The sequence below is a fragment of the Pipistrellus kuhlii genome, unplaced genomic scaffold (genome assembly GCF_014108245.1).
Source record: "Pipistrellus kuhlii isolate mPipKuh1 unplaced genomic scaffold, mPipKuh1.p scaffold_m20_p_111, whole genome shotgun sequence".
In the NCBI taxonomy this organism is placed as follows: domain Eukaryota; kingdom Metazoa; phylum Chordata; class Mammalia; order Chiroptera; family Vespertilionidae; genus Pipistrellus; species Pipistrellus kuhlii.
Window position 1 is genome coordinate 101,753 of NW_023425418.1, and position 19,562 is coordinate 121,314.

General features: G+C 48.8%; 1 protein-coding gene across 1 annotated transcript; it reads left to right on the forward strand.

Moving 5' to 3' along the window:
- The first annotated feature begins 10,756 nt into the window (after positions 1 to 10,756).
- On the forward strand, positions 10,757 to 14,848 carry LOC118715927 (leukocyte immunoglobulin-like receptor subfamily A member 2). The gene is made up of 4 exons (XM_036432527.2): positions 10,757 to 11,330; positions 12,841 to 13,140; positions 13,806 to 14,102; positions 14,341 to 14,848. The coding sequence occupies exons 1-4, from the start codon at positions 11,087 to 11,089 to the stop codon at positions 14,727 to 14,729; spliced, it is 1,230 nt and encodes a 409-aa protein (XP_036288420.2). The 5' UTR covers positions 10,757 to 11,086; the 3' UTR covers positions 14,730 to 14,848.
- Positions 14,849 to 19,562: the final 4,714 nt, after the last annotated feature.

The window sequence follows — 19,562 nt, forward strand, 5'->3', positions numbered from 1 at the left end:
CACGATGGACAATGACAGGTTGAAACACAGGAGTGTGATTGGCGCCAGTGAGAGCTTTATATGTATTGTGCATGAGTCAACGTTTATTTTTAAAAAATGTTACTGCACATCATATGTACTGGCTGGTTTGTCAGTTGGATGGTCAGACAGATGGTCAGTCACTTAGCCTTTTAGATATATAGACTAGAGGCCCGGTGCATGAATTTTCATGCACTGGAAGGGGGTCCCTCAGCCTGGCCTGCCCCTTCTCACAGTCCAAGAGCCTGGGAGCTCTCACGGGTAGGAGGCAATCTGGCGATCAGGGGAAGTGGATGTCCCCATCACACCTCTGCTGCTGCCACTGCCGACAGCACAAGCCTCAGGTGGCCCTGGGTACCTGAGCCTTCGGGCAGCCCTGGGCAGCTGGGAGGTTGAGGGGACTGGGGGACTCTGGAGGCAGATGCATGCCTGCCACCCTGGCAGGGCTGAGGAGACTGGGCGACACCATCTTGTGGCTGTGGGCACTTCCATCTTTGATGGTGTGGCCGTCAATTGGCATATTCCCTCCTTATTGGCTGTGGGTGCCACCATATTTGCAATGGTGTGAGGTTCAATTAGCAAATTTCCTTATTATTATTTATTTATTTAAAAATATATTTTATTTTATTTTATTTTTTTATTTATTTATTTTTACAGAGAGGAAGAGAGAGGGACAGAGAGTCAGAAACATCGATGAGAGAGAATCATCCATTAGCTGCCTCCTGTACACTCCCTGCTGGGGATATGTCTGCAACCAAGGTACATGCCGTTGACTGGAATCAAACCTGGGACCTTTCAATCTGCAGGCAGATGCTCTATCCACTGAGCCAAACTGGTTTCGGCATATTATTATTATTATAGAGAAAGGAAGGGGAAGAAAGAAAGGGAAACATCGCTGTGAAGGATGGCTGCCTCCCCTCAGTGCCCCTACCAGGGATCGAACTTGTGAAGATAGAATCCGTGTCCTTTTGGTGTACAGGATGGTGCTCCAACCAACAGAGCCACCCTGTCCAGGACCCAGTCTGTTAACTTGTAGTCTCACCCAGTTGCCGGCATCCCAGACCGGGCCCCAGAGGAGTCCTTCTGGTGTAAACAGGTCAGAACTCACCTTGTGGGACAACCTGGGCTGCTTCCAGAGATTGTGATGCTGAGTTTGGGGCCCACGTCGACAGCTTCCGAATCCTCTCCCTGTTCCAAGATTCTACGGATTGTGAGGGGCGTATAGGTCATTGTCAGCTACTGTCATCGCCTAGTACTTTCCCCATACCCTCCTGCTCTGACTAAATATCTTACACTAGAGTAGGGGTGTCGAACTCAATCAGAGAAGGGGCCAAAATCTAAAATCCAGCCTAAATCGCGGGCCGAATGGTTTACTGAACAGTCATAAACTGTCATTGTGATGGAAACGCAGCGGAGTGCAGTGATGACAGCGCGGTGCGGGCCACATTGCAAGGCCTGGCAGGCCGGATTTGGCCCGCGGGCCTTGTGTTTGACACATGTGCACTAGAGGCCTGATGCACAAAATTTGTGCAGGGTAGAGTCCCTAGGCCTGGCCTCCCCATCTCCCCATTTCCTCCTTCCCTCACTCCCTACAGCTGCTGGCTTCCCACCAAGTTCTGTGCTGCCCCCTAGTGGTCAGCACACGTCATAGTGAGTGATCGAACTCCCGCTCTCCCAGTGGAACTCCCAAGCAGGCAATTTGCATATTAGCCTTTAATATATATATAGACTACAGGCCCAGTGAACTGGCTGGTTTGATTCATGCACGATGTGTGTGTGTGTGTGTGGGGGGGGTGTGAGGGAGGTATGGTGTCCCTCAGTCCAGCCTTCACCCTCTCCAATCTGGGACCCCCTCAGTGGATGTTCAAGTGCTGGTTTAGGCCCGAGGATCAGCTTAAATCTGCACTCAGACATTCCTCTCACAATCCAGGACTGCTGGCTCTTAACCACCAGCCTGCCTGCCTGCCTGATTGCCCCTAACTGCTTCTGTCTGCCACCCTGATCACCCCCTAACCACTCCCCTGCCAGCCTGACTAATGTCTAACTGCCCCCAACTGCCCTCCCCTGCCAGCCTGGTTACCCCCAACTGCCCTCTCCTGCTGGACATCTTGTGGTGGCCGTTTTGTGACCACATGGGGGCGGCCATCTTGTGTGAGGTCGTGACGGTCAATTTGCACATCTCCTCTTTATTATATAGGATTTGACTCCTGCATAGAGGCCATATAGAGGACCAAACACAAGGGCTCAGCGAATGCACAATTGCCATGGACTCTGACCATGGTGCTGAAACTAGCAACCACAGAGCAATCAGTCAGCACCACGGACAGCAGCCGAAGACCCCGCCCCCTCGTCCCCTCCTGGGGATGGGTCTTGATGGTTGAACTAGGGAAGGTGACCCCCAAACCCCAATCAGAAAGAATATATGCACCCTGATGTTCATAACAGCGTTATTCACAATAACAGATTTGGAAACAGCCCAGGTGCCCATCATTAGATGAATGTATAAAAAGCTGTGGGTCATTTGCACCATGGAATACTAGCAGCTGTAAATAAGAGGGATGCCTTTAAGCTTTGGGGCAGCAGGGGTGGGCCTGGAAAGCACGATGCTAAATGAAATAAGCCAGTCAGAGAAAGACAAGCATCACATGATCTCACTTACTTGTGGAATCAAATGGACAAAATGAAGTGACCAACACAACAAGATCCAAAGCAGGGAGGCAAGGAACAGACTGACCTACCTCGATGTGGGGTTGGGAGATGAGAAGAGATAAACCCAAGAACTTATATACTTACATGCACAGCCCATGGACACAGCAATAGGGTGGTGGAGACCTGGAGGTGGGTGTCTGGGTGGATAGGGGCTGGGAGGAGAGGGAGAAATGGGGAGAAAACAGGAGATATTTAAAATACTATCAACAATCTGTACTAATAAAAGGGTAATATGCTAATTAGATTGGACATCTTCTGGATATCCATCTGAATGGATGGGGGTGGGGGTGGGGCTGAGGCAGAGATGGTTAGGGGTGACCAGGCCAGCAGGGGAGGGCAGTTAGGGGCGACCAGGATCAGTTAGGGCAATCAAACAGGCAGCCAGAGTGGTTAGGGGTGATCAGGCCAGCAGGGGAGGGCAGTTAGGGGTGACCAGGCCAGCAGGGGAGGGCAGTGAGGGGCTACCAGGATCAGTTAGGGCAATCAGACAGGCAGCCAGAGTGGTTAGGGGTGATCAGGCAGGCAAGCAGGTGAGTAGTTAGGAGCCAGTGGTCCCAGATTGCGAGAGGGATGTCCGACTGCCCGTTTAAGCTGGGATTGGGCCTAAACCAGCAGTCGGACATCCCCCGAGGTTTCCCATATTGGTGAGGGTACGTGTCGGGATGAGGGACAACCCCTCCCGTGCACAAATTTTGTGTACCGGGCCTCTAGTAAAAAAATATATTTTTAAAAAAAGAATTCTGGATGGTGTCTAGAGACAGGTCCGGAGTTGCCAGAGTCACCCAGAGAAGGAGCTGAATGTTGCAGGAGGCAGGAAAGCTCAACCCGTGGATGAGGGCCAGGGCGACCGCAGAGCGCCGTCACCCAGAGAAGCCACTTCCTTATCTGCTCACCACACGGCCAGGCAGACAGGAAGCGAAAGTGGGAGCAGCCGGGGCTGGGCTTGGCCGCCAGGCCGCCAGGCCGCCTGCCATGCACTCGCTGTGAGTGTGGAGCACCCTCTTTACAAACATTACATCACGGCACCCCCTGTCCCCCTCCCCGCCCCAATGGCAGGGAAATTTACAAATCACAGTGTTTACCACCGAAAAGCATACTATTCCGTGCACCGAGAGTTCCCCTTTCTCCACATTCTCGCCGGCACATGGTGGGAGTGCCGACTGGGTGCAGCCGCTCTGGAAAACAGTAAGTATGGAATTTCCTCAAAAAACAAACAAAAAAAAACACACAAAAAACAAAAGACACACACACCCACACACCCAGAAAATTGTTGGATCCAGCCATTCCATTTCTGGGAATATATCCTATGAATCCTGGAACATCCATCTTGTGAAGGAAAAGAGCCACATGCTGACCTGACATGCTCAGGGGAGGCCTGTGTGGCAGTCTTGCAAACTCAGAGACCTAAGATAACCACCAAAGATGGTTTGAAAATTAAATATTTCAACTACAAACAGGTCATAGTGGGTAGTCATGTCCTAGGCTGATATTTTCCCTGACAAAGATCAACTTAGATCTTCTTTTCTGAGCCCATTGGCCATTTTGCCTCTAAGATAAGGTATCTGTGAGATGTCTGGGTAACTTGTAACTTCCCTTTTTCTGGAGCCCGTGGGGCACAACCAAATGTAGTAGGCGCCAGGACAGATGCCTCAAATTCCTTCGTTATCAAGTTAATTGTTCCTGCATTCACCTAAGTACATGTCCATCATTTTACTTTTTATCCAATCCCAGGAGTTTCCCACTGCTTTGCTTTCTCCCCCCTCCTTACTCCGTCACCAATGAATTTCATGTCACCCACCTATGTCCCTCCTTTGATTTCGGTGTATAAATAGAAATGTAACCCGCCATTCTTCGGAGCATTATCTCAATCCATAGAGGTTCTGCTTCCCGGCATATGTCGTCGTCAGTTTGGCTCAAATAAACTCACAAAAAAATTCTTTACAGGTTTCAATTTTTTTTTAAACAAAAATCTGAAGCATTATTTACAAAAGCCAGGATCTTGAAACAGCCCACATGCCCATCAGCAGATAGGCTCTCACATCTCCTCCAGGATTTTCCGAACCGCAGCCTTGGCTTCTCTGCCATTTGTGTCGCCGGTTTCCGTGTCTCTAAGTGTGTTTCCAGGGGATTGTTCGCTGTCTTGTCGAGCTGCCTCACTACCTTGTTACCCGGGCATCCATCCCTGTGTGGGTTGTACTGCTCTAGCCCACAAACAGGAAGCTGTCTTTCTATTATGCTCCAGTAGGTGGCGCTGGATCACAATGTTATTTTATTTTATTTTATTATTATTTTTTTTTTACCTCAGTGAGCTAGCTGCGCTGTCTTGCGCAGGCGGAGGTGAATTCCTCCAGGTTCCTTGCTGTTTTGGGCTGGGGACGGGTGGCCTTGGCCCTCTGCCCAGGTGCCCCCTGTGTGCCTTTGTGTAGCCTTTGCCCAGAGTGTACCCTTTGCCCCGGGAGAGATGTGATCCTGCAGAGTTAGCTGCGGGCGCGGGTCCTTGGACCCACAGCCCACGTGGAGGGTGAAGGGAGGTGACCCCAGGGAGGCTGACAGGCGGTGGCCAGGCTTTGAGGCTTCTCTTTTCCCCCTGAGTTGCCACAGTCGCTCTCTCCTGCTGTGCTCCTGTCCAAGTCTCTGGGCTGGTGTTAGTGATTGCTGCCGTCTCTCTGTTCCCCCAGGCGGAAGGGGAGTCAGCAACAACCAGATTCCCCCTCATCCTCCCCTCCTCCGGCTGCGTTTATGGCCGGCTCCCATCCCCCTTTTGATCCACTTGCCCACCTTTATTATTTTATTAAACATATTTTTTTTATTGATTTCAGAGAGGAAGGGAGAGGGAGAGAGAGAGGGAGATAGACGCATCAATGAGAGAGAATCATTGACTGGCTGCCTCCTGCACGCCCCCTGCTGGGGATGGAGCCCGCAATCTGGGCATGTGCTCTTGATGGGATTTGAACCCTGAACCCTTCAGTCCACAAGTCAAAGCTCTATGGCATTGAAACAAACCGGCTAGAGTTCCACCTTTATTTTTCAATTAGAAAAATATTTTTATTGATTTTAAGAGAGGAAGGTGGGGGGGGGGGGAGAGAGAGAGAGAGAGAGAGAGAGAGAGAGAGAGAGTCCCGAAACCGGTTTGGCTCAATAGATAGGAGGCAGCTGATTGATATTTCTCTCTCATCGATGAAAGGTCTCGGGTTCGATTCCGGTCAAGGGCATGTACTTTGGTTGCGGGTTGAGGCAGCTGATCGATGACTCTCTCTCATCGATGTTTCTAACTCTCTATCTCTCTCCCTTCCTCTCTGTACAAAATCAATAAAATATATTTAAAAAAAGAAAGAAAGAGAGAAACATCTATGATGAGAGAGAATCATTGACCGCCTGCCTCCTGCACGCCCCCCACTGGGGATCAAACCTGCAACCCGGGCCTGTGCCCTGACCTGGAAGCACGCCGTGACCTCTTGGTTCACCGGTCCACGTCTCTCAACCACGGAGCCACACCTGCCGGGCCCACTCTCCCACCTTGAGATGCGTGCGCGCTGAGCGGGGACCCCGCTGTGGAGATACGGCTGTGCCGACGGCTGTGACTTCCAGGGGAGGGGCGCGGGGAGCCCCCCACGCTGCCATTCCTCCGATGCCCCCCTCCCCCAGGCTGTCTTAAACACGGAGCTCTGGCCACAAACGCTGGGCTGATGTAACTTTGTCTTTGTGGTCGGGTGTCTTCAAGGTGGGTTCCTCGAGAGAGCGCTGACTCATTATGCAATCTGGCGGGCTGGATTGCGGCCCTTCCTGCCACGTGTGACACCAGCGGTGGCCTCCCCACTTCCTCCCCGGCCGCCGTCGTGGCCACAATCGGAAGCGCTTCGACCTGATAGGGCGCGCACAGGTCTCCCCTGCAGCTCTCCCCAGGGTGGCTCTTGTCACCGCTGGGTGGAGCATCTGGTTACAGGGTTGTATTGTATCAATACATCCTCTGCACGCACTTGCTGCGAGCTGGGGGTTAGTGTCTCCTCACTGGCCTCACATTGTGTCCTCGGTCATGGCTTTATATTTATTTTATTTTTTATTTTTTTATTTTATTTATTTTAATATATATTTTTATTGATTTTACACAGAGAGGAATTGAGAGGGATAGAGAGTTAGAAACGTCAATGAGAGAGAAATATCGACCAGCTGCCTCTTGCCCATCCCTGACCGGGGATGTGCCCGCAACCAATGTACATGCCCTTGACCGGAATCGAACCCCGGGACCTTTCAGTCCACAGGCCGACGCCCTATCCACTGAGCCAAACCGGTTTCTGCTTTATTTTATTTTTTAAAAAATAATTCTGTAGTGATAGCTCCCAATTTTAATTATTTATTTATTAAAATATATTTTATTGATTTTTCTTACAGAGAGGAAGGGAGAGAGATAGAGAGCCAGAAACGTCGATGAGAGAGAAACATCAACCAGCTGCCTCTTGCACACCCCCTACCGGGGATGTGCCCACAACCAATGTACATGCCCTTGACCGGAATCGAACCTGGGACCTTTCAGTCCGCAGACCCACGCTCTACCGCTGTGCCAAACCTGTTTTGGCTTATTTTATTTTTTTAACAACAAACATTTATTTTCTGCCCTGATTGGTTTGGCTCAGTGGACAGAGGGTCGGCCTGCGGACCGTAAGGTCCTATATCCTTTCTGATTGGTGTTTCTAGTTTCTTGGGATATATTCCTAGAGGTGGGATTACTGGGTCAAATGGGAGTTCCATTTTCAACTCTTTGAGGAAGCTCCATACTGTTCTCCACAGTGGTTGCAACAGGCTGCATTCCCACCAGCACTGCAGTGCACGAGGGTTCCTTTTTCTCCGCATCCTCTCCAGCACTTGTCGTTTGTTGATTTTTAAAAAATATATATTTTATTGATTTTTTTACAGAGAGGAAGGGAGAGGGATAGAGAGCTAGAACAATCAGCTGCCTCTCGCACCCCTCCTTCCCCCCACTGGGGATGTGCCCGCAACCAAGGTACATGCCCTTGACCGGAATCGAACCTGAGACCCTCCAGTCCGCAGGCTGTTGCTCTACCCACTGAGCAATTGGCCAAGGCTGTCTGTCATGCATGTGTATATTTTTGTGTATTCCTCTCTTTTTTTTTTTTTTTTTTTTTTTTTTTTTTTAACGAGCAATAAGCGACAGACCACCTGCCTTCGGATGACCCGGCCTTGGTCAGCACTCTGACCCTGTCTGTCTGGTTCACGGATGGACATTCGCGTGACTGGCTGACATTGCAGGATTCCAAGAGACATCGGCTAGACGGCCGCGGACAGAGAGAAAGGCATTCCCATCTAGGGAGTTCCTGAGAAACGGGAAGTGGTGTCTCCCCTCCGCTAGCACACCCACGAGGCTGACTCAGGAGCGGAACCCGGAACCCGGGACCCCTCCAGGCAGAGGTCACAGCTGTCAGGCTCAAGCTCCCAGCGAGGGCCCAGGGCACCACGGATCTGCCCTCCATACATGGGACACACGCGCATGGGGAGGGAGCTGCTTGCCTTCCTCCGAGTCCAGGCATGGGAACACCGCCCTCTGCCCGCAGGCTGTGGGTCTGTCTGCTGTGCCAGGCTGCCTGGTTCTGTCTCTCCGCACAGCCTTGTCCAGTGGGAGGCGGTGTCATGACCATCGTCTCCACGGCCTCTCTCTGCCTCGGTGAGTTCTGGGGAGGGCAGGGGTAAACACCCCCGGGGAGGAAGCCATCTCTTGAAAGATCCCATGAACTGGCCCTGGCCTGTTGGCTCAGTGGATAGAGCATTGGCCTGTGGACGGAAGGGTCCCCGGTTTGATTCCGGTCAAGGGCATGGACCTCGGTTGCAGGCTCCTCCCCAGAGCCAAACCTTGGTCAGGGCTCCTGCAGGAGGCAACCCATTGATGTGTTTCTCTTACATCGATACTTCTCTGTCTTTCCCTCTCTCTCCCACTCCCTCTAGAAATCAATGAAAAAATATCCTTGGTTGATATATACACACACACACACACACACACACATATATACATACACACACACACACACACACACACACACACACACACATATATATATATATATATATATATATATATATATATATATTTAATTTCATTATTATTATTTAAATGTATTTTATTGACTTTTTTTTACAGAGAGGAAGGGAGAGGGACAGAGAGTTAGAAACATCGATCAACTACCTCCTGCACACCACCCACTGGGGATGTGCCCGCAACCAAGGTATATGCCCTTGGCTGGAATTAAACCTGGGACCCTTGAGTTCACAGGCCAACGCTCTGTCCACTGAGCCAAACTGGCTAGCACTTATTATTATTTTTTTTTAAATTTCTTTATTGATTACAAAGTTACATATGTGTCCTTATTCCCCCATTCCCCTCATTCCTTCTTCCTCATGCCCTCACCACCCCTGGTGTCCATGTCCACTGGTTAGGCTCATATGCATGCATACAAGTCCTTTGGTTGATCTGCCCCCCTTTGCCCCCTCCCTCCCCTACCTTCCCTCCAAGGTTTAATGGTCTGATCGATGTTTCTCTGTCTCTGGATCTATTTTTGTTCATCAGTTTATGCTGTTCATTATGTTCCATAAATGAGTGAGGTCATGTGATATTTACCCTGTTTCCTCAAAAATAAGACAGTGTCTTATATTAATATTTGCTCCCAAAGATGCGCTAGGTCTTATTTTCAGGGGATGTCTTATTTTTCCATGAAGAAGAATACGGTACCCATTTATTGTTAAATGAAAATAAAGGAAATTTATTACCTGTATCCGGTACGGTAGTACGGTAGTTGTCAACACAAACCAGACAAACTGTGAATCCTACAGTATCAAGAATTTACTCATTTATTCAATGACAATCTTGTCATCATCTTCTGGAACATCATCATAACAATCCAATTCCTGAATTTCCTGGTGAATTTCTTGTGACTCCATTTCTTTCAGAATCAGTGGACCAAATCTCTCATGTTTAGCCTAGGGGGACCTTATTTTGGGGGGATGCCTTATATTTCACTCAGAAGGAAACCTGTAAGTAGGTCTTATTTTCAGAGGATGTCTTATTTTCAGGGAAACAAGGTATCTTTCTCCGACTGGCTTATTTCGCTTAGCATGATGCTCTCCAGTTCCATCTATGCTGCTGCAAATGGTAAAAGTTCCTTAAAAAAAATTTTTTTTTTATAGTGGCCTAGTATTCCATTGTGTAGATGTACCATAGTTTTTTAATGCACTCATCTGCTGATGGGCACTTAGGCTGTTTCCAGATCTTAGATCCCATGAACTGGCCCTAGCCAGTTGGTTCAGTGGATAGAGCGTTGGCCTGTGGATGGAAGGATCCAGGGTTCGATTCTAGTACCTCAGTTGCAGGCTCCTCCCAGGCCCAGACCCTGGTCAGGGCTCCTGCAAGAGGCAACCCATCAATGTGTTTCTCACATCGATGCTTCTCTGTGTCTTTCCCTCTCTCTTCCACTCCCTCTGAAAATCAATGGAGAAATATCCTCGGTGAGTATTTAAAAAAAAAAAAAAAGGTCCCATGATACTGAAATATCATGGCTGACATGTACACATAAGAAACTGTTTGACATTGAAATTGGGTCTCAAAAGAACAGGTGGGCCAGAAAGAAGCTCACTACAGACTGATTCATATGCCTTTCAGCATAACGATCATTGCTCGTCTCATTTTTGGTTCTTATAAGTATAGTTCCAGTAGGACATGATCTCACTCATCTAGGGGAAATGGTGAACAACATAGACTGATGAACAAGAACAGACCCAGAGATAAGGAGCCATGGGTCAGACTGTTAGACCTCAGAGGGAGGGTGTAGATAAAAGGGAGAGATCAATAAGGACTTGAGTGCACACATATGAGCCTAACCAGTGGGTAAGGACAATAGGGGGGTGGGAGTATGAGTGGGGGGAAGAGAGGGATTGGAATGGGGGGTTGAGGACAAATATGTGATACCTTAATCAATAAAGAAATAATTTAAAAAAAGGTCTCATGAGCTGGAAGGCTCGGGGAAAGGGCTTCTGCTCAGGAATCAGCTGTTTTACCGGAATCTCTTTTCCAGGGCTGTGTCTGGGCAGGAAGGTCCACTGGAATAGAGGTGAGCCCATCCCCTTGGCATCCCGGGTCCTGCCTCCTCCCCCGGGGACAATGTGGGACCCCTCCCGGGGGCATCTGGGGGATGGAGGGAGGAGTGGCATTCTGAGCTGAGGAACAGGGCACGTGCGTGAGGACCCTGGAGGCTGGTCACTGGGGGGAAACCGAGGCACGGAGCCTAAGGGGACCGCAACCTCCGACTCCCTCCTAGAGGCTCTGCCTAAACCTACCATCTGGGCATCACCGAGTGCCATGGTGACCGTGGGGAGTCCCGTGAGCATCTGGTGCCGCGGGTCTCGGAAGGCGGACCAGTACCACCTGCATCAGGAGCGGGCCCCACAGCCCCTGAGAACCGTGCTCCCCCAGGGACCCAGGGACACGGCTGAGTTCCCCATCCCACGCGTGACCCACGGCTTCGCGGGGAGGTACCACTGCACGTATAACCGTTGGAGAGCCTCGTCCGCCCCCAGCGAGCCGCTGGACCTGGTGGTCACCGGTGAGCAGATGCCTCCGCGGGGCACAGGGGAAGGGACCACTCTTCCCACGGACAAAACTTGGGGACCCTGTGGGGGCGTGGGGGCGTGGGTCCTCTCCTTCGGCTGTTGTTGTTTGTTGTTTTGGAAAAGCAAGTGGACATTGACTGGCCACGCACTGAGGATGGTGGGACAGGGAAGGACATAGAAGGAGCCCAGGCTGGGCGGTTATGGCTCACTGTGGGGGAGGGGGGAGGGGGAAGGGGGTCAGAGAAAAGGGGCCTCGGGGTTCAGGGGGTTCAGCCTGGGATGAGCTGGTTGCAAGTATTGTGGGTGGAGTCCCTTGCCATTTAGGAGATATGTACCTGTGTGGGAAGGATGGGGAAGGAAATGGCATGGGAGAGCATCTGTGTTTTTGTAGAAAAATATTTGTATTGATGTCAGAGAGGAAGGGAGAGGGAGAGAACGGGGAGAGAGAGAGAGAGAGAGAGAGAGAGAGAGAGAGAGAGAGAGAGAGAGAGAGAGAGATCAATTATGAGCCCTAACTGGCTGGCTTGGCTCAGTGGGCAGAGCCCTAGCCTGCGGACTGAAGCATCCTGGGTTTGACTCCAGCCAGGGACACATGCCTAGGTTGTGGGCTCAATCCCCAGTGGGGGTATGTAGGAGGCAGCCAATCAATGACTCTCTCTCATCATTGATGTTACACTCCCCCCCCCTCCCCTTCTCCCTTCCTCTCCGAAATCAATAAATATATTTTATTGATTTTTTTTTTCAGAGAGGAAGGGAGAGAATAGAGAGTAAGAAACATCGATGAGAGAGAATCATTGATCAGCTGCCTCCTGTACACCCCCTACTGGGGATGTGCTGGCAACCAATATACATGCCCTTGACCAGAATCGAGCCTGAGACCCTTCAGTCCACAGGCCAACGCTCTATCCACTGAGCCAAACCAGTTTCAGCTAAAGAAATATATCTTTTTTTTTTTTTTTTTTTTTAAACATCTAAGATGAGAGGGAATCATTGTAGGGCTGCCTCCTCCTGCATGTCCCCTACTGGGGATTGAGCCCACAACTCTGGCATCTGCCCTTGACCGGAATCAAACTCAGGACCCTTCAGTCTGCAGGCCGACGCTCTATCCACTGAGCAAAACCGGCAAGGGCATGCTTCACTCTTTGGATGCATCATAGTGGTGGGACATTGCAGCATCTGTCCTTCTGTCACTAGCCCATGTCACTTAGTATAATGTCCTCAAGCACCCGCTTCCCTTTTTTCTTTTTAAATATACTTTCTTTAATTTCAGAGAGGAAGGGAGAGAGAGATCGAAACATCAATGATGAAAGAGAATCATGGATTGGCTGCCTCCTGCACACCCCCTACTGGGGATGGAGCCCGCAACACAGGCATGTGCCCTTGACCGGCATCAAACCCATGACCCTTCAGTCCTCAGCCCTCTGCACTATCTGAAGATCCAAAAAGGGTAGGGCAGCACCCTCTCCTCTTTGAACAGTTCCTTCCCTCTTGTTCTTTTTCCAGGAATGTTCAACCCACCCACTCTCTCCGCCTTGCCAAGCCCTGTCGTGACCTCTGAAGGGAGCGTGACCCTGCAGTGTGGCTCCTGGCAGGGGTTTGACTGGTTTTATCTGAGTGACAAAGGGCGAGGTGGCCACCACCATCTGTACTCACAGCGCCGAGACGACGGGTGGTCCCAGGCCCTCCTTACCGTGGGTCCCGTGAGACCCACTCACTGGTGGGCATACAGGTGCTACGGTGTCTTCTCGGGTTCTCCTTACGTGTGGTCTTCCCCAAGCAGCCTCGTGGAGCTTCTGATCTTGGGTGAGAAAGTCTCGGCATTGCCCCGGAATCCCCTGGGTCTCCGGGCAGGCGGGGAGGAGTCTGGTCCCAGGGGGAGCACAGGGTTGGATGAGGTTGGAGCGAGAACACTCAGGGATCGAGAAAACCAGGGCAGAGGGGAGTGAAGAGAGCCTAACCCTCTTACAAATGTGTCTCTCCCAGCCTTACTCCCTGGCCTCTACTCAAGGGTGTTTCATTGCTCCTTCTGTTCCCATAGTTTTAAGATCTTCCCACCCCTCACAACCATCCCTTCTTGTCTGTGCTCGCCACCTTCCATTGCCAACAGGATGCCAAGTCTGCATGTGAGCTGGGGGCAGGCGTCTTACCTGTCACCAGGATGTCCACCCAGGGTCACTGGGGGTTGACCCCCCAGAGGAGAGGTTGTATCCACTGTAGCATCTGTACCGGCCTGGGGTACATCCCTTATCCCAAAGGGATGAGATAAGGGATGGGAAGATCTTAGAACAATGGGAACAGAAGGAGCAATGAAACACCCTTGAATAGAGGCCAGGGAGTAAGGCTGGGAGAGACACACCCACGGTGTTAGTGCAAACTCCTTCCTCTTCCAGCGAGAAAACCAGGGCAGAGGGGAGTGGAAGAGAGCCTAATCCTCTTACAAATTTGACCAGCTGCCCCCCCCCTTCCAGGTGTTTCCAGGAAACCATCCCTCTCTGTCCTGCCAGGCCCCGTGGTGGCCCCTGGAGATACCCTGATCCTACAATGTCAGTCTGATGTCAACCATGACAGATTCGCTCTCTTCAAAATGGGGGAACATGACCTCCCCCAGGAACTTGGCCGGCAGCCCCAGGCTGGGCTCTCTCAGGTAGACTTCTCCCTGGGCCCGGTGAGTGTCTCCCACGGTGGCCGGTACCGATGCTACAGTGGATACAACCTCTCCTCTGAGTGGTCGGCCCCCAGTGACCCGGTGGACATCTTGGTGACAGGTGAGGCGCCCATCTCCAGCTCACACACAGACTTGGCATCCTGTTGGCAATGGAGGGCAGTGAGCACAGACAAGAAGGGATGGGATGAGGGATGGGAAGATCTTAGAACAATGGGAACAGAAGGAGCAATGAAACACCCTTGTGTAGAAGCTCTGAGTGGCATCTCTGCTCAAGAGGTCAAGGGAAGGGGGAAACGAGGAAGGAGTTTGCACTAACACTGTGGATGTGTCTCTCCCAGCCTTATTCCCTCAGGACACGTTGCCCACTCTGTCAGCCCACCCAGGCCCCACCATGGCCCCAGGAGAGAATGTGACCCTGCGGTGTCAGACTGCGAGTTTGTTTGACACGTTCCTCCTGTTCAAGGAGGGAGACGTCGGTCCCCCTCTGCACCTCAGGTCCCAGTACCAAGATGGGGTGTTTCAGGCAAACTTCCCCATGAATCCCGTGACCCTGGACCACTGGGGCACTTACAGATGCTACGGGTCACTCAACAGCACCCCCATCCAGTTGTCAAGTCCCAGTAACCCACTGGAGCTCAAGGTGGAAGGTGAGGAGCTGTCCATGGTGTCTTCCTGCCTTCCCACCCCATTCCACCCATCCCCATGTCTGGATCACCTCCTCCAATGAACCACATCTGTCCGTCTTTCCCTCCTTTGCCCTCCTCTGAGTCCAGGCACCACTGTCCCGCATTGGGCTTTCATTCCCATGTGTGGAATGCATCAGCATCAGAAAAGACAAAGAGGTCTTTCTTTGTTTTTCCTCTTCTAACACTTTTTTTTCTTGTTCCTCTTGTTCTTTTCCTACTTCTTCCTCCTTCTCCTTCTTTTTTGTTTTTAGTTAATCCTCACCCAAGGATATTTTTCATTGATCTTTTAGAGAGAGTGAAAGAGAGAGGGAAAGACGTAGAGAAACATCGATGTGAGAGAAGCACATTGCTTTTTAGAGAAAATAAAATGGAGGGAGAGGGAGAGAGACATACATGGATGTGATAGAGACACATAGATTGATTGCCTCCTGCATACACTCTAACCAGAGAACACCCTAACCCTTTGGCTTGTGAGCCAATTCTCCAACCATTTATATATTTTATATAATACATGTACTATATATTGTATGCATATATGTCCATTATACATATTATTTATATATTTACACATAAATATATAACATATCTCATGTAATTGCATATATATTATACATGGCACATATAAATGTATATACATCCGTACATAAATCTATTTCTACAAAGTCCATAACTATTTGGAGAATGAATGAATACATGAAATAACAAAACAAAATCACTGCAGACTCTGGATTAAGGTGAACTGGCTGAGGTTGGACAAAGACTGGTTTATTTCTGACCCTCAGGAACCCCTGGACACCCAACTCTCATCCATGGATCCAGGGCCTTCCTTGAAAGATGAACTTCAATGTTTGGGAGATCAAGTTTAGCTTGGGCTATTGCTACAGACAGATAAGAGACCAAGAAAAAGCTGAACTTCAACAGATTATAAACATGTTCACTATAAGCCTGTGGCATAGGGTGTGACCCATCTGCCCCCCCCCACTTTTTTTTTAAAGACCTAACCTAAGTCTAAGTGAGAGGAAATCAGAGACTCTAGGGTTTTCCCTTCAACTATAGTTGTTCAAGGCATCATCGTGAATGTAGCTATAACATGTTTGTGAGTAGGGATATACAATAAGGTAGGTTCTGAGTCCATGCTGGGCTGAAAGGCTTCCAGCTCCTCACCGTCTCTGGTTTTCTGATTCTCAGGGGATCCTGTTACTATCATCCCATCAACGCAGACCCCAAATTACACAAGTGGTAAGTAATCAGACATGTTTACCTTGGCGACTGGGAAGTTCCATGGAGGTGGGGGAGGAGGGCGCGGCGGCTACACATCTGATGTGGGTGTTGATTTGAGTGTGACTCACCATATCCTCCATGACCACTTTCTCCCATTGTCACCAGGACCCCACATCCCAGATTATACAGTGGAGAATCTCATTGCCATGGGCCTGTCTGGATTGGTCCTGGGGGTGTTAGGTGTGTTGGTGTGTCATGCGTGGTACAGCGAGAGAAGGTCCCCCCAGGGATAAACTGAAAATGGAGTACACGCATCCCTCAGAAATGATGCCATAACCACAGAGGCAAGGTTGTGAGGGCAAAGAAGGTACTGAAAGCGGGAGCCACAAGCTGTGTAAACTCTGTGCTGAGAACCTAAAGGAAGTGGAAGTTAGTGCTGGAGGGGATGACAGTGGCTGGGCCTATTCCTCATGGGCGACCCCTCCAACATGACCCCTGCCCTTGCATTTCCCTCTCCTCAATGTTTGGCTGCTCTTATCTCCCATATCAGTGACCCAATGCTATGTCCACATGAAGAGATTATGTTCATAACTCCACTCTTTCTCATGCTTGCTCCTACACTGTATTGCACATGTTGTCTTTTTTTTTTTTTTTTTAATATATTTTATTGATTTTATACAGAGAGGAAGGGAGAGAGATAGAGAGTTAGAAACATCGATGAGAGAGAGTCATCGATCAGCTGCCTCTTGCACACCCCCCACTGGGGATATGCCCGCAACCAAGGTACATGCCTTTGACCGGAATCGAACCCGGGACCTTTCAGTCCCCAAGCCGACGCTCTATCCATTGAGCCAAACCGGTCCCGGCTGCACATGTTGTCTTTATCACACCTACATTCCCTGGTGTGAGTTGCTCTGTGCCTTGAGCTCCAAGTGCAGAGACTCCGGTAAACGTGGTTGAGTAACTAGATCAGTGAACTAATATTTACATCTAGCCCATGGGGTGAAAGCTAAGAATGCCAACCCAGGACAGTGTCTGGATTCTGCAGGTTCCTTTCTCTTCACCTGGTGCTTATTACCTAGCTCCTCCCACAACATCAGCACTTGGAATCCACACACTCCTGTGTGGCCTTATGCAGGGGTCAGCCTGTCTGTCAGCCTGTCTTGCTTTCCTGTGACGCTGGTAGCAATGATGGTGCTTCCTGGCTGTGGTGCCAAGGAAATGAGATTGTGAACTGTAGGACAATAAATGCATGTTTGTTTGTTGTTGCTGTTTGTTTTTATTTTGATATTAACTGCTGGAGAGAGGATGGAGCAAATAGCATTTCACACACTACTGGCAAGTGTACAATTTGGGGTTTCTGCCAATTTGGGGAATTTTCTGTTTTAGAGAGAGTAATTTTCAGACATGATCATCATCATCATCATCATCATCATGACCTTCATGGTCATCATCACATCATTATCATCATCAACATCACTACAGCCATTATGAGCATCACCATTACCAGCATCACCACTATAATCATCATCATCATCATCATCATTACCATAACTATCTCCATCATCACCATCACCATCGTTAACATGACCATCACCATGATCATCTCCACCATCACCACCACTATTAACCCCATCATTGTCATCATTGTTATAACCATCATTACCATAACTGTTTTTTATCACCATCACAATGATTATCATCATCACTAATCACCAAAATCATCATCAACCCATAATCACCATCATCACCATCCTCTCCATAATCAACATCACCGTTGTAATCATCATCACCATCACCAATCAACTGGCATCATCACTATCACCATCACTATCATTACCATCACCATCACAATTACCATCATCATCATCATTACCATCATTACCATGAGCATCATTGTCCTGATCATTGTCATCAGCTTCATCTCCAACACAATCATCATCATCATGACATCATCACCAACATATTACCGTCAATGAATCATCAATGTCATGATCATTTTCATCACCTTCATCATCATCATAATCATTAACACTATCATCATTATTACAACATCATCAGCAGCAGCATCAAAATCACCATCATCAACATTATTATCATCATCATCACCTTCACTACTATCATCAGTGTTACCATTATCACCATCATCATCATTACCACCACATTGTCATCATTGGCCTCATCATAATTATCTCCATCTCCATCACTATCATTGTTACCATGATATCATCATCACTGGCATCATCATCACTATCCTCACCCTCACCACCATCATCAATGTCACCATCACCATCATCACCATCATCATCATCATCACATTACCATCATCATCATTACCTTCATCATCATCATTATAACAAACACTATCATCATTATCATGGTATCCTCATCATCCGCACCACTCATATTATTACTACGTTTTAATCAATATTTCCATCTCCTTGTGTTGGGAGTAAATAAAAAGTGGAGATAAACAAAACTCTCTTTTTTTCCTTCCAAGTTCAGAAACTTGTTATTTTTAAAATGTCAATTATTATTTTTTTATTTTCCAACACAGTTGATGTACATGTACAAGATTACCTTAGTTTCAGGAATACAATCCAGTGATTTGACATTTATATAACTTACAAAGTGGTCACCCTGATAAATCTAATACCCATCTGACATCATACATAGGTATTACAATATTATTGACTATAATCTCTATGCTGTACCGTACATTCCCATGAGTATTTTGTAACTACAAATTTGTGCTTCTTTTTTTAAAAAATACATTTCACTGATTTTTTACAGAGAGGAAGGAAGAGGGATAGAGAGTTAGAAACATCGATCAGCTGCCTCCTATATACCCCCTACTGAGGATGTGCTTGCAACCAAAGTACATGCCCTTGACAGGAATCAAACCTGGGACCTTTCAGTCCACAGGCTGACACTGTATTCACAGAGCCAAACCAGTTTCGGCAAATTTGTGCTTCTTAATCCCTTCCATTTTCTTTTGTTTTATTAATCCTCACCTGAGGATATTTTTCCCATTGATTTTTAGAGAGAGTTGAAAGGATGGGGTTGTATGGGGGGTAGGCAGGAGAGAGAAAGAGAGAGAGAGAGAGAGAGAGAGAGAGAGAGAGAGAGAGAGAGAGAGAGAGAGAGAGAGAGAGAGAGAGAGGAGTATTAGAACTTTGTATATTGTAGTTGGGCTTCAGTTGCGGGATAAAAGATGAGTGATGAGAGTGGAGAGTGGAGTTAGCCCGGGAGGATGAAAACAAGGGTCTTGGAGATGCACCGAAAGGCTCAGGCAATCCCACATGCAGGTAATGGGCCAGGTTCAAGGGGAAAACGCCACATTCAAAGGCAAAGAGCCCTGATCACTGCCTCAAATTGAGATGTGAGCAAAAGGGATGAGTTGATGTTTCTAAGATGGTGGATGTTGCTCAGCTAAAGGGTTCTGACTTAACCTGCTGCTAAGTTCCAGAATCCTGTCCAGAGTCCAAAAGCATGGGGAAGGTGGTCATGCAAAGAGATGGGGAGACTGGAGGGTATGTCTGGAGCAAAGTCAATGACCACTGCTCCCACCTCCTTTGAGGCCATGCTGGGAATTGGGATATCTGCACCTTAAATCCTTAAGATGGGAACTAGTCTCTGAATCAAGTGGACTC